Below are 16156 nucleotides of genomic sequence, written 5' to 3'. Positions count from 1 at the left end.
TCAAAGAATAAAATAAAGATATTCTGTTCATTTAATCAACTCTGGGCCCTTACTCCCTATATTTCATTTGAGGTTTGAGTTGACAGAAAATTCTCATTTTCCCCCTTTAGTTTCCTACTTTGCTTTCATCTGTGGTTATAAAGAGATAAATAGAATGAAAACCTATTTTTACTATTTTAATGATGTCTCTCATTGTGTTTAACTGGTCCTTTGTTATCATTGTCATCTTGAAGGGCATCTGCAAATGAAAGACAACATGTCAATGTTGGCAATTTTTACTTTTATGCCTTGGAGGACAATAATGAATGTGTTCACTCATGCGTATAAAGTTCCCATTTATATTGACGTAATAGGTTGATAGCTAGTTAAATTACCGTAAATATGGTATATAATACATTGATTTTCAACAAACTCTTCTATTAAAATTATGAACTCGAAAAAGTGTTTACTTTCTTTTTTTTGCGTGTATATATATATATATATGTATATACATACAGTGTGATGATGCTGATATTCCTACCGCACGCCTCTGTCATCTTAAGTGAAATTATAGTTGAGACAATGTAGATAACAGAAGATGTCGCATGAAACCGGCAGAGTTGTGAAGCTTTCGACCGTGGTCTTCCTCAGCTTTAATGTCTGTTTGTGAAACGAAATATATGTTTTTGAGCATAACAAATCTGAAGTCATATACACAATATATTAAATATAAGTTGAGCATGAGTTAATAGTTACATGACATACTTGGCAATATACATTGTTGAATGTGTTGCAAAGTGCCAAAAAATATTGCCAAGTATGTCATGTAACTATTAACTCATGCTCAACTTATATTTAATATATTGTGTATATGACTTCAGATTTGTTATGCTCAAAAACATATATTTCGTTTCACAAACAGACATTAAAGCTGAGGAAGACCACGGTCGAAAGCTTCACAACTCTGCCGGTTTCATGCGACATCTTCTGTTATCTACATTGTCTCAACTATATGTATGTATATATATATATATATATATATATATATATATATATATATAATATATACATATACATATATATATATATATATATATATGTGTGTGTGTGTGTGTGTGTGTGTGACCTCAACGAGAAGCATAGTGTTTTTATACGTTTGTGTGTACCTCATACTCGTCAGGAGGATGGATCGTACTTCATGGCTAATGTAATCCACACACTGCTACAAAAGGAGGTTATCAATTTCCACTTCGTGAAATCCCCAATGGCTCCATTTCACGCGTCATTTGTTTCAGAAATTGAATACTTCATATATTTTGCGTTGTTGTTGTTGTTGTTGTTGTTGTTTCTAAAAGGTATAAAGACAGCCTTGTATGACCAACGCACTGCTGATTTATTACCATAGCGTCAGACAGGTTGATGGACGTAAGTGGAAAGTATCCGTGTTTTTTTTTTTTATGCAATTTAATTCAATTGCTTTGCTTGTGCATAAACATGTAAGTAATAAATGAAAGACAATCGATGCAAAAAGAAGACCAAGTACGGAAAGAATGATTAGAGTACAGGAAAAATATTTTCTATATGAAACCATCAAATTAAAGATATCAGTATAATGATTTTGTGCTTATCAAACTCCTACTAATCTGCAAAAAATTAACTGATTGTCAGATGTTAGGTTCTGAAATACAAATCCCCTGCTCAAACAAAATTTATCTAAACCTCAAAAGCTCTTATTATATATCTATTTACCCTGTTAGATTATCAAGTGCCTTATTGAAGGACATTTTGACGATTGAAGCGCACCGTCATTGCAGGACACAGAGTTAAATGTAAATAATACTAACCGGAACAATCAGAAAATTTGTTACTACACGTTAATTCATATTATGTCTGTGACTATATTTCTCATGATGTTCATAGAAATAACGGGTAGCTTCATTTGTATCTGCTCTGTTATAAAATTGTACCTACACTCAAAACATCTTATTGGCAGCTTTGGCGACTGTGGTGAAATGACAAATGATGATACTATATGCCTTCCAAGTATCTCGATATTATGTTTGCACAATACAATGTACGTGTATATCAGATGGTCATCATAAAAGCATGAACGAAAGTTTACCTGAAACTAGTAGTTAACCAAATAATAACTTGACAATGGCACAGCTGATGAGTGGACCGCAAAAGTCTTATGTACAATATCATAATGGGGATTTAACAAGCACGGCACAAAATAATTCCAGTCTTGTGTCCGGGATGACTTCTGCTGATATCAATAGGTTTTCATATCACAAATTCAAATTGCTCGATTGAAATATACATCAAATGTTTTTAAGCATCCAATTTTTTTATCTTTCCGTTCTTGATTTCATCAAGAGTAAAGTCAGCTGAAATACTAGTAGGCAATACCTTATCCTTATGGTGTATACCTTGCCATAATTTTAGGTGCATCAGCTCGCAATCAATAGCAACACAGACATCATACAATGCAATTGTGATGCTTATTTTCCCGACTTTAGGCAACAGAGCGACAATTTTAGGGGAGAAGCCTCGTGGGATCAGAAAAAAAAGAAAACCCGAATGATTAAAAATATATATCATATTGAAATAATTCTATAGAAAGAATTTGTGATTGTAGACCTTTTCACTCCAGTAGAAGTTAAAGAGTGACGTAAATCACGGGGCCTTAAAACTTGTTACGATTCCAGCAAATAAAGTGTCATTCAGACACTGCAAATACTTTAAAACTTTTACTTATAAGACTATAATACATACATGTACATCATGACCAGCATGATAACAACGAATAATAGAGATAATGACAGCATTATTGTGTGATGTGCATCACTTTGCAGGATGTGTCAATTAAAAAGCAGATACAGGATATTGATACCTTGATTTTCAAGCACACTGTTTTTTCTTTTCGAAAAAAGACATTGGTAGCCCTCATCAGTATTTTGCGCACAGTAGGGCCTATCAAGAACATCATGTTAACACACATCCAGTAAGACTAACATCAAACTGAATATATTGCATACTAATGCAAGAAATATTGCTGTATAACATTTTGGTATCCACCACACAACAATCATTCATAACCTACATTATATCACAGTTGCATCGGATTACTATTTATATCATTCAAACAGTTCTCTGGTCTAATCAAACCTCAAACTCCAGGAGTCGATGAAACTGTTCTTTCAACAAATTCGTTCTTATACAATCTGAAGCCAGCGCCATTCTTCCACACACGTTATTTTTCATCGTACATTTTAAAGTCATCTCTTCAAAGTAGACAGGTAGAGTGGATTGATGTGCCACAATCATCATCCCATTTTAAGAAATGTGTTGCAATACTTGCCACATAACTCCTGCTACGTCATGACTGTTCTGTTTTTCTCATCAAATCGCTCTTCGAAATGTTTGAATAATGAAGCTTGTTTTACCTATTCCCCAAGCTCTGTTTCACAGGTTGAAGCTGAATTTCTGTTGGCGCATTACTTGGGTTGGACCTCTTTGTTTTGAAGATCCCAAACAGACTACTTGCTCTCGAATGTTTCTGCAAGGTGGATGGAGGATTCTGTGTGCTGGGAGGATCACTACTCCGAGTGTTTGTAGTTTTTTCTGTCTTTTTCCTAGACACAGGTGACTGCAACGACCGTGTTTCTTGCTTAGATTTCTGAGAGGTACCAGCCCCCTCAGATGGCTTCTTAGTTTCTGGAAAGTGCCGTGGTCCAACAAATGATTCTTCGAGGCGATTCCAGAAACGTCTATGGCCGTACTGAATGTCCACATGGTTGCGCAGAGCACGTGGGACCTCTTCCCTCCGGATACCGTGCCGCACGGGAATAACACCGGTTGACGGAGTTGTGATGGTCAGCTGGGTCTTGTGCTGGAAGTCGGGGGATTCAAGCGCACTTTTAGAGAGGAGGAGAATGACAACCTCTGACTGCTCAATGGCATTCTGTTCTAAGGTCAGTTTGTCCTTGCCAATCACCTTGTCCCTCTCATATTTGTAGCCACACAGGTCCATTTCCTCCAACCGATCATAGATTTGGTTAGCGGCCTCTGAGTCGTTTTCGTGGTGGAGGACCAGGAAGTTGTAGTGCTTAGAGGAAGCACGAAGGATTGGGTCAGTAAGCAAGGAACTCTTGCTTGGGTCGTGCAAGGAGTAAGGAGGCACATCATCGGACATCTTGAGCGACTCAAGAGCATCCTGGCCACGCGTTAAGGGATCACCGATACTCATCTTCAACTCTGAGCAGCTAGAGTTTTGACATGTTTGCCTTACACTTTCTCATTTCAAACCTACAGCTCATGTATGTGTAGGTATTTACATTAATGCATAACATAAACTGTACTACTACAATAATTGCTAATGCACTAATTAGAAGTTTCCCTACAAACAAGTATGGTACAGGATTCAATGCAAATCATATCTGTTACTATCTCGTTGGAATCTCTAACCAACTCACAGACATTCGGCATGACCTTGTGACTGCCTTCAGGGATGTATTCGTTTGTATTGTCCTCAGCACAAACGGTGATTTAAAAAAGCACAAAGTACATGAAGCCCACCTTCCTCGTTTTCCATTCGAAGAGTCCTCAGAAATGAAACTCTAAGGTAGAGCAACGTGCTGGGCTGTTCACACTCATTACTAGAAATAATCTACTGAGAATGCCTTTCACGACCCACTACAAGACTAAACCATCGTATCACTCTCTCTGACATGGCACTGTCGCGTAATCGCTTTCAACTAGAGGTCTAGTATCAAGTTTTGACTTTGTTTGCGTCTGATTCTCACACCAGAAAGATTTCAGAAGTATACGTGAAGCAAACAGCGTAAAGTTGGCACTCCATTAACATTTCCTTCATTTCGCTGGTTGCGTAGTTCCTCGTTTTCTCCTGGACAGTACTAGTGTCGTCAGGTTCTGTATACCTGGTTATCCTTCATACATATACTCTGGACGATTCTCGGTAGTCAAAGATATTTGATGTTGATTTTCAATGCGACCTACCAAGGGTGAAGAAGAGATAAATTGCAATTAGTCTCCAAAAGAATGAAAACGAATGATAAAACTGAACGTTTTTTTTTTAAAGACATAATGGAAAGGCATAAATTGTACATCACATTCATTGATTTTTTGCGTCATCCACAATCAAGCATGCTTTTTCTCTACACTCTATTTCCGATATTTTGGTGTTACACAGAGATAAAGGAAATCTTAGTAATTTCCAGGTTTTGCAGGAAGTATTTGATGAAACATTGATATGCCCAAATCAGATGTGCGAATTTTATGAGACAGTGATGGCCTTACCTCACAATAACTCTCCTTTATAGGTTTGAAGGAAAAGGGAACGTTTCATGACTCAAGCTTGTTCAAAATTAGGAAACATTGGCATAAAACAAAATCTATACTTTGATAAATGTAATTTCCTCACAGCTCCAGATTAATTTGATGCAAAAGTTTTAGTTGTTATTTCTAATTCATTGAAAAGTGAATACAGTACAGAGAGCGTGCTTTTAATGGAATATTTGTATATGACAATCACATCATCATCTTAATATAACTTGCATACAACACTGTAATTGGGACTCCTTTCACTACTTAGTGAAACCATGTGAAAATCTTAAAATGCCACTGTCCTATTCGTTTGTCTTTGTTAGACGAAAATCACTATCTTCTGTTTGTTATCACTTTTTTAAAAGTTTGTTTTGAATTGAATTGTATTTTCCGTTGAATTTACTGTGGGGTTACACGCAAGTATATTGGGACTTTCTCCAAATTGTCCCCTCCCCCCCCCCCAAAAAAAAAAGGTGGTCAGCAGCTGCTAGCTCTAACGGTTTTGATATCTACCAATTTCTTTGTTTTTATTTACACACACACACACACACACACACACTCACTCGCACTCGAACTCAAACCAGCAAATGTACTGAGCTTAAAGGGATGGTAGGTTGAGATGAGGCTTCAGGTTTCCAACTTTTTTTGTGAGATAATGAAAAATCTCTTATGAAATGTGAAAGAGCATAATTGATATAATTCTAGGAGGAATTCAAAGTTTATCTGATGAAAATTGGTTTTGAAATGGCTTATACATTTGTATATATCTAAAACAAGGCTATCCTGATAAAAGGTGGAACCCACGTTTCATTACCAACGCTTTGTTTTACTTTGTTTCTTATCTCAGCCATTTCAAAACCGATTTCTTTTTTTTAATCAAATAAACTTCGCAATCCTCTTAGTATTGTATGCTCTTTGACATTTCATAAAGTGGTTTCTATTAGTATCTCGCAAAAAAAAAAGTTAAAAGCTGAATCCTCCTCTCAACCAATACTATACCGCCTTTAACAGGACGCCTGTGTGATCACTTTCACTTTCTCTCTTACAATAGAAATGTATATCGTATCATGCATGTGAACATGAATTGGCAACATTAGGTAGGAGAATTTCCTGATTTTTCAGTCATCTGCTCACTTACAAACCAAATACACCCTAACTTTATTCGAGGTTGTGAATCGCAGAGCTAAGAGAAACAAAACATTGCCCACCCCTTTTCAAATTGTGTACGTGAACAGTAAGCACTCTATTTTTGGACAGTTTAAGAGAGAGACAGAGACAGACAGACGGACAAAAGAGGTCTGCGCATTTCATGTTTGAGCCATGGATATTTCTTTAGAGAAGTGAAATCTTACTTTACAACATGCTCAACTCGCAAGAGTGTTTTCCTAGCATATTCCAGCCGCAGTCGTGTTTCATATGAATAAAGTTCCTATAGTGTAAAAGCCAACTTTCCGATTACTACCAATACTATCTAAAAGGTATGTGATGAGCGGATAACCACTGCATTCATCCCTCTCATTGACTGTTTCTCCCAAGTGATTTAATCAAAAAGCCAACAGCCAAGTCTATGAAGTTTTCACATACATTCTTCAAAGACTGAAGTAATATTATGCACGTGCATATATATTATGTACAAATTGCCTTCATGCCAATTTATCCATGAATTTACACAAATATTGAAAAAAAAACCCGGTATGTATGTTAACCCATATTCAATAAGAATTATGACTGTTACTATAATGTTTGTTTCAAACAATAAACCCGAGTTTTATTTTATGGTAAACAAACTTATAACCCACACACATAACAAACACAAAGACATAGACACAACGCTCACAAATTGTTCTACAGCCCCTTCCTCTCATTCCCTCTCTCTTTCATGCTACATACATTTCACTCTTTCTTATCAAATATCCTGAACATGTTTTCCACAAGAAGGTCCTGCTTGCTGTGAACTACTCTCTAATTTTGGATCGAACACTTCCTGTGTAATCAATACCACTTTCCTTTATGACAAATACAACAAATGACTAAACAAGGCAGTGAGGGAAGTTACTTTCGTGCAAGAAGAGGCAAAAGAAGAAACTTGAAGAATTTGTTCCTGTTTCAAATTACAATTTACTTGGCTTTCAGTCAGAATGTTCCAAAAGAGAAAAAAATGATGTGAATGAAATCTTTTAAATGAGAACAAGATAAACCGTATGTGTATTTCTGGAAGTGATACCGAGTTTTTCGTTTTTTTTTTTGTTTTTTTGTTTTTTTGTTTGTTTTTTTTTTTGCAAATAGGCTACCTGAGAAATGATAATTGTTAATCCACGTAATCTAAGGAATCATTATCAAACGTGCCATGCTATTGGACAAGAATCTACTTTCCTTTGTAATTTCTGGCCACAGAACCCGACTTGTATCAATAACACTGATAACGCACAATGACACATATAACACACACGCACACACACACACACACACACATATATATATATATATATATATATATATATATATATAGATAGAGAGAGAGAGAGAGCGAAAGAATCAAGGTGACAAAGTTTCCCCTGCGTTATGGTAGATATAACAATCTTACAGCACTAAGCCTATATCTGTCAGATGACACTCGTGGTGCAATTTTTCTTTCTTTAGCAATAGCCATATTTCACGTGGAAGACAAATTGGTATACTACGCAATACATGTCACAGTCTATACAGGGAAAGCTACTCAGCATGAGCCGCATCAAGAATGCCTCACTATTAGCCTCCTTGTCATTAAAAAATGCTATATATGTCCTTGTTTTCAGACTCTTTTAAAACAATATTCGATCTTTTTATAATTTCCTCCTTCCACCACGTCTTTTTAGTCTAGGCCTACATATCACGTAAATTCTTTTGAAAGATTGGGTGATAACTGTCTCGATAGTGGCATCATGCAGGTGATCATCATTTGCAAACTCTAAAAATCATTAAAGCACAAAAATCTATAAAACATCATGGATCAGACGTATGGACTTCAATGTCTGACGATATTAGACGCAGTGTTTCCCTTCCGAGTTTTAAATCATCTTATGAAAAAAAAAGCTCCAAACCGTTAATATCCTTTCGTTGTTCTCGCCTCTTTTTCATGTATCCCCTTCCCTGTCCCCGTATTTCTCTCGTTATGATTATAATCTAATGTCAAACTTGATGCGCTCAATTGATTGTATAATAGGCCTATAACTAGAGGCTGAAGAGACTTTTTTCAGTCATTGCTCCTTTAGTTTTAATCAGAATTTTTAATTTTCTTATACAGTTTGTTCGTCGATCAGAGCATTTTATCGTTTACATGTATGATACATTATTCTTTCCATGTACACGTACTTGGATATCTCTATGATATGTATGTTACACGCAAGTTTATTCATCACTGATTTTGTCATACATGACGTATAACAGCTCATGTATTACTTTTTTTTTTATTTTATTTTTATCGAAGACTGTGTCATGATTTGCACTCTATACGATAAACATTACGATTTGGAAGTACAACCGTAATACTACAGTACTAAATCAGTGTTGTGATCATATTTGTGCCAAAACCATCTTACAGCGGCTTGGGGAAAGAGGACATTCGGTAAACATTCAAATGTATTTCAGTTGCTGTCAAACAATACATCATATCTATTTTCGACTTCAAAATAATGTGACATGGAATCTATTAATAGCGCACTTTGGACAATCAGCCTGTAAAGCCTCTCCTCTTGACATAGCCAGGAATGCAGCGTCACATAATAGTCTGCCATCATATATACTCTGCCAGAGTATTTCAGTGCTAACAAAACGGTTGATTGAATGGTCTTCCATAAACAGCGGGAAGAGATGATTTTAGGAGAGTAGCATAAGTTTAGCTTTGAACGTTATTGGATGGCAGCGCAAGATACACAGATACAATACACTCAGCAAAAAAAGAAAGTAAACACGTTTTTCAGTTCATATTTTTCATAGAAGATTTTAATGAAAATCGATGTATTATGTGCCATATTAAAGGGAATTTAATTGGCTATCAAGTTAATACATTAATACAAAAGGAAAATTTACGCATGAGTGAACATATTCATTTTTGCCTGCCAAGGCATAAAAGTAAATATTGCAAAATTTGACAAGTTGTCCTTTACTTGGCAATGCCCTTCAAGATAACATGACAACAAAATGCTAGTTTAACACAATGAGAGACATGAAATAGCAAAAACAAGTTTTTATTCTCTTTATCTCTTTATAACCTCAAATAAAAACAAAATGGGAAACTACAGGGGGAAATAAGAATTTTCTGTCAGCTTAAACTTCAAACGTCATAGGGAATAATGGCATAAAGATGATTAAATAAACATACTTTCTTTATGTTACCCTTTTCATTTAGTAATTTAAGGATTCATGAGAGAATATTTACGAACCAAATATTATTTAGAATTTTCCTAATTTGAAAATAAATTGAAATTTCTACCATTTTTGTTAATATTGCTTCTCTTATTTCATTTGAATTTGGGTATGACCCAAGATTCTTCATTATCCTCCCTTATCTTTGGCTTGTATTGATACTTTGGTATTCAAAGATATTATAGATATCAAAGGTTTCATGTATCTAATTGTGTTAAATTTGTCTTTTGTTTTTATTGTTATATGGAAGAGCACTTGAATGACAACTTGTTCATTTTTTATTTTGTGCCTTGGAAGAAAAAAACAAAGGTGTTCACTCATGCGTAAAGTTTCCCATTTTATTGACCTACTAGGCTTATAGCCGATTAAATTACCTTCAATATGGTATATAATACATTAACTTTTAGCCAAATATTAAATGAGAAAAATAAACTTAGTATTTACTTCCTTTTTTTACTGTATATATATGAATATATATATATATATATATATATATATATATATATATATTAGGAGCAGCAGGAGCAGCAGAACATTAGGAGCAGCAGAAAATAACTCAACCTTGTCTGTTCGATGAACAGGCTCTGTCCTGCAAAATCATTCCGGAAAAGCAATGTAATGTTTTACACGCTGGTTTTAAGTAAAGTAAACTATGTGTGCACCAGGCAGGATTCGAATCCCGAATATCATATTGCAATACACCACAGTGCCTGTCATTCAATACACCCCCATATTAATCATTTTCGATTCACCATGAACCCAATGTCCTGCTCTTTCAAATGACATTCACGCTTAATATTCCCATGCTCTAGCCCGAACCGCAACGGAAAGTCATGGGTCGTGATTTTAGTTAAAGATTTTATCCCTTTCTTTCCAAGAGCCAAAATTGTTGGGGGCTGCAGGCCCATATTGATGATACAGACGAGACATAACTAAACACGTGCTCCAACATGTAATAATTTCTGTGGTATTATTTCTGTAGAATAAAGTCAGAAGATCTCCCCCGTCAAATGTTGCTTCATTTCTAGTTGTCCCTTTCCCTCTTGGAATGCAAAATGGATATCTGATTGACTACTCAGGGTTTGCCCGCAACAAACATTCAAGAAATCAACACTAGCTGCTGGTAATTCTGTGAGAAAGCCTTCGGCATGATTCTCATTTGCTCCTTGTTAAAAAAAAAACAACAACAACCAACAACAACAAAACAAAACAAAACAAAACAAAAAACAAAAGGCATCATCTTTAGATATCATCAGACTAATCCAGGGGCATATCTAGGAATTCCGTAAAGGAGGGAGGGGGGGGGGGGGCGCAAAAATATCTCTGGTGCTACTTCCGGGTTTCATTTCATTCTTTTCTTTTTATTTCTTTTCTTTTAACAACAAATAAAGAGGGGCGCGCGGCGGTGCGTCCCCCTCTGGATCCGCCGATTAGGGCCGTACATGAGACGAATCTTATTCATTTCATACTAAAAACAGAGAATCCTGCATGTCGACGGCAAGGATTTCATGGATATCAAGTACATGTCTACTTACCGATGCAAGTGTGATCACAGAACTAGCTTTTGATTCTGCGTATACATGTATTTGGCACTTCGCAAGCACATTCTTATCAGCCGCAAAAAAAAAAGAAGAAAAAAAAAAGAATACTGTCCGCTGCTTGCATACAAGCCCATGTAACTGCCCATAACACTGTACTGCACTCTTTGATCACATCCACACATCCCCTTCATTATGCATGTATTAGAATACATGAAGGCAGAAGTATCAGTTTTGTTTATGGTAGAATTCATACAATACCACGTCTGTCAAGTTGTGACACTCATTGTGCCAATTAATGACTCTTCGATCTTACCGCGCTTGGTTACTGGAGACGTTAGTATCTATTGGTCCCTTAACTATAGTCGTTACTTACTACTGTCATGGACACACGTGTGAAGCGAAAACAAAACAGAGACTAGGGTGTATGCTTCACTCGTAATATACAAAAATAGCAAGCGGAAGGAGAGATACAGCCACAATATTTGTAATGGTTGTACACATTCCGATCACTCCATATAAAACATGATGCAGTCATGACCATAATATTATACTACTAAACTAGCCGAGGACAACCGGGGGGGGGGGGGAAGGAAGAAATTAGAGGCCTATTAGTTGATGATCGTTACCTGACGATTTAAAGCAATCCCCCCCCCCCCAAAAAAAAAAAAAAAATTGCCACAATAGGTGGCATTATTGAACAGTAAGTTCTGATTGTCAAAATATGCAAATATAATTCTCTACATGAGGTTCCAATATTTCTAGGATAACATTTTTTTTTTATTTTATGTACCCAATTGAAGGCTTCCTCCACTCCCACATGGTCTAAATTGTTGTGTATGAACGACACTCTCCTGTTATAATCTAATGAGGACTGATGCATATGACTTCTAAAACCAGTTGGCTAACTGATACTGGTAGGGGGGGGGGGGTGCGTTTTGACACTAAATGGAACGAGATTTTTTGAACGGACATTCTTTTGGAATTCAGGAAGCTCTCAATCCCCAGACTTTTAGGGTTTTTTAGGGAAACCAAGCGGGGAAAGGGCACCGGGGTAGCTAGGATTTCATCTTTTTTGGGGGGAGGGAGGAGGCTGTTAGTAAGCGAGGGAGGGAAGCGACCGAGGCCAAGCGAACGGAGCGAGCAGGGGGGGGGGGGGGGTGGGAGGGGGTTGTCCCTCTCCCATGGTGAGAAGTTTTTGCATATTGATGTTGTAAATGGTGCCATTTGATGCATGTTTTTGCTTGTTTTATCGACTTGAGACAGTCCCACTTGTGTAAAGTAGCAATATATTTTGATGTAGATTATGGTTGAACAATTTGCCTATAAAATAGTATCATTAAAATAATTTTCCTGTGTTAATATTTACACTGAATATCATAAACGCGACAAAACAAAAGCGAGTGGAGTGAGCGAGGGGGAGGGGGGGGGAGGGTGTTTCCCCCTCCCACGGTGAGAATTTTTTGCATTTTGATGTTGTAAATGGTGCAATTTGATGCAGGTTTTTGCGTATTTCATCGACTTGAAACAGTCCCACTTGTTTAAGGTAGCAGTACATTTTGATGTAAATTGTTAATGAACAATTTGCCTATAAAATGATATAATTTAAATAAACTTCTTGTATTAATTCTTACACTGATGTCATGAACGCGACCGAGCCCGAGCAAGCGGAGCTAGCGAGGGGAGTGTATGGGAGCGGGTTGTCCCCCTCCCATGGTGCGGTGAGAACTTTTTTAATTTTGATGTTGTAAATGGTGCGATTTGATGCAGGTTTTTGCGTGTTTAATCGACTTGAAACAGTCCCACTAAGGTAGCAGTACATTTTGATGTAAATCATTATTAAACAATTTGCCTATAAAATGTTGTAATTTAAATAAACTTAATTCTTACACTGAATATTATGAACGCTGTTTGTTAAGCAATCAAACAGAAAAAAAAAGCATGCACACGAGGGTGTACATGAGGGTCATTTCACATTTCTCCTCCCAAAGGAAGATGATTTTGTATTTTCAGACCTGAAATTCAGCGATCTGGTGCAAACTTTTGGTCAAATACAACTGTACTTGAATTTGTTGCAGCCCCCTCCCAAAAATAATAATTTTAACAAATATTTTTTTCCATTAAAATGTTAATGGCTCTTATTCCGAGTGTGCATCATCTCTGTATAAGTACAAAGTATAGTAAGGTGCTAGGGGAAGGATTTGGGAGGGGGATACCCCCTCCCGCTCGACGGAGCTTTTGAGTTTTTAGAATTGAAAAAAAGCGATGTGAAGCACACTTTTTGTGGAAAATCCGGAAATTGTCATTCCCCATAAGTGTACTAAGTCTATAGAAGGGACAAGGCAATGAGAGGGTGGTAAGATACCTCTCCCATATTCGATTCAAATCCCCGGTCAAAATCTTGGGGGGGGGGGGGGGGAGCGACTGCTCCATCGCCCCCCCCCCCCCTTGGCTACGCCATTGGGAAAGGGTTGATAATTCAATTGAAAGAAGATAATATCCCCTCCCCCACGACGGAACTTTTGCATTTTTTTATCAAGTAAAGTGACAGATTTGGTGCATACTTTCGATTAAACATTTGTAAATCTGTCAATCTGTAGGTGTATCAAGTCCATGGAAAAAAAGACCGAACGGGGGAAAGTGTGGGAAGAAGTATCCCCCTCCCACACGAGAGAGACTTTGCTTTTTTAGAACTGAAATTCAGCAACCTGCCATCTGGTGCACACTTTTGGTGAAATAATTGGACAGATTTCTAACAAAAAAGCAAGAAAATCCTTTCATCTCGGGAATTACAATTATGTGAGGTGGGGAAGATATGGTGGCTTGCTCCTCGAACATTTTATGGAGGCAACTTTTTTTCTGTCAAAAAGCAAAAAAAAAAAAAAAAAATCTTCTCAACTCACTAATCATTAATTAAGGCGGGGGGGGGGGGCAAAATGATGATATACTTGCCCTTCCAATGTTTTTATGGGGGTAAACTTTTTTTTTTTTTTTTTTCTGGCAAAAAAAGCAAGAAAATCTTCTCGTCTCGGGAATTATGGGGGGGGGGGGTTGGGCAAAATGATATACTTGCCCCTCCATTTTTTTTTTTTCTAATTAGGCTAAGGCTCGCACTTGGGCTCGCATTATCAATATGGATTGGTCAGAAGTAACGTGCTGTACACGGACCCTACATACTTGTAAGTATAGCACACGTACATGCAAACGTGTACGTGCTCCGTACCGTACGGATGTACAGTACGGTCGATAAATAGTAAACACTGTAGAATACTCGTAGATGTGTATAAAATCAGTGTTGACAGAGTCCAGGATGAGAATTGTTTTTGCCTACGATTTTGTTGTCGCTGTTGGAAAAAAAAAAAGAAGATATTATTTAGCGTCCGGCGTTTAGGTTGCTCGCAGACTGAAGAGGTGATTTTTCTTTTCTTTTCTTTTCTTTTTCTTTTTTTTTTTTTTTTTGGGGGGGGGGTCTGAAGGGGGGTGCGTCCGCACCCAACACCCCCCCCCCCCCGGTGAGGCCCATGCCTCTTCGTCAAACCAGCCTTTGTTCAAGGTTGAATGGCAGTACTTCAAAACTAGACATCTGGCGACACTCCATGACCAAGGCATACAAATACTTAATGCAATACTTTTCCATTAATACTTTGAAAAAGAGAACCAACACTTACGAATAATCATGATCTGCTGATGTCGCAGCGTCCACTGCAATCTCCACACCTTTTTTCGTGGACACTGCCGTTTACAGGACCAGTGCTGGAACTGGGTTCATAAGGTGGACTAAAAGATGGCGGCGATGTGGACTGAGATGGCACACACAGGAGTAAACGTCGCAATAATTTCCGCCTCTTTTTCGATTTATTTTCACTCTTCTTGGTCTCTAACCATCGTTTTCGTGTAACGCTTTGCTTTCGCTTCTTCTTGTTTGAGAACAGCCCAGTAAACACTTTGTGCTTCCTTCGAATTTTTCGTGATGCTGGCTCTTCTAGGTCTTTGTGTTCAGGGTTGTTATTGTTGTTTTCTAGAGATAAACTGTGTTTCAAATCATTTCTGCGCCCAGCAAGAGGTGAAAGTGCTTCATGACCATTACAGTCTTGAATGTTGTTCCCCAGCAGATAAGAACTCAGTTCTCTCCAGAAATTGTCGTCGTCCGCAAACACCTTCCCAACAGTGGCTGAGTAGCGATGGCGCTCTTGGCGGGTAAGGTTGACATAGATGTGCAGAAGTTTCGGATAATTCCCGTTGCACTGGAGATGATGGGCTGTGTTCCTCAAGCGGCGGAGGCGTCTATCGTCCGCTGCATGAGGCGAGATTAACTCGATGATGTACCGTGAGCTTTGCAATGCCGAAACCAATTGCCTGTCTCTGAGTTTGCCAAGCCGCTGGTCCCGCTGACTGTGGTAGCCTTTCAGCTGAAACCTGTCTTCTAACACAGTGAAAAAGCGACTACACAGCTCACTGTCCTTATCTGAATGAATCACAGAAAAGTCATATAAGCAGTGATCATGATCTCCTTTTGTCCCATTGCAACAACTTTCTTGGCTACCTTTGGCGTTTATACATGTTTCTTCTACCTTAGACTGGTCCATTGCAGGTATATCATTTTATTCAAACCCTGGAAGAATGCACCAATATCTGCGTGCACAACAAAAAGGTGTGTGTGCTTGTCACGGGTGCAGTGTGCTGAAATGAACACAATAGCTTTAGTCGACACGCTTATCTCTTTTGTTGGCGTGAACTTGTCACTTGTTTCGTCATGTAGAAGAAAAAAAAAATCACAAAGGTCAAATACTGACCCAGCTTCCTTCCTAAGGCATTTAACACAGCGGAACCATGCACTCTCTGAAGTTCTCTGTGAGCAGACAAAAAATAACAACCAGGATATAACGAAT

General features: G+C 37.7%; 2 protein-coding genes across 2 annotated transcripts; both read right to left on the bottom strand.

Annotated features, from left to right (window-relative positions):
• Positions 1-3046: 3046 nt before the first annotated feature.
• On the bottom strand, positions 3047-4228 carry LOC140231039 (uncharacterized). The gene has a single exon (XM_072311194.1). It carries the CDS (start codon positions 4226-4228, stop codon positions 3422-3424), a length of 807 nt encoding a protein of 268 aa, XP_072167295.1. The 3' UTR covers positions 3047-3421.
• Positions 4229-14941: 10713 nt separating this feature from the next.
• Positions 14942-15853, bottom strand: LOC140230349 (uncharacterized). The gene has a single exon (XM_072310497.1). The coding sequence runs from the start codon at positions 15851-15853 to the stop codon at positions 14942-14944; it is 912 nt and encodes a 303-aa protein (XP_072166598.1).
• Positions 15854-16156: the final 303 nt, after the last annotated feature.

This window comes from Diadema setosum, chromosome 7, assembly GCF_964275005.1.
Source record: "Diadema setosum chromosome 7, eeDiaSeto1, whole genome shotgun sequence".
In the NCBI taxonomy this organism is placed as follows: domain Eukaryota; kingdom Metazoa; phylum Echinodermata; class Echinoidea; order Diadematoida; family Diadematidae; genus Diadema; species Diadema setosum.
Note: the sequence above shows the minus strand (reverse complement) of the source record. Positions and strands in the feature narration are given on the sequence as shown.

What these genes read in the sequence shown, in the direction of transcription:
- LOC140231039 (XM_072311194.1), bottom strand. Translation starts at nt 4,228, where the DNA reads ATGAGTATCGGTGATCCCTTAACGCGTGGCCAGGATGCTCTTGAGTCG.
- LOC140230349 (XM_072310497.1), bottom strand. Translation starts at nt 15,853, where the DNA reads ATGGACCAGTCTAAGGTAGAAGAAACATGTATAAACGCCAAAGGTAGC.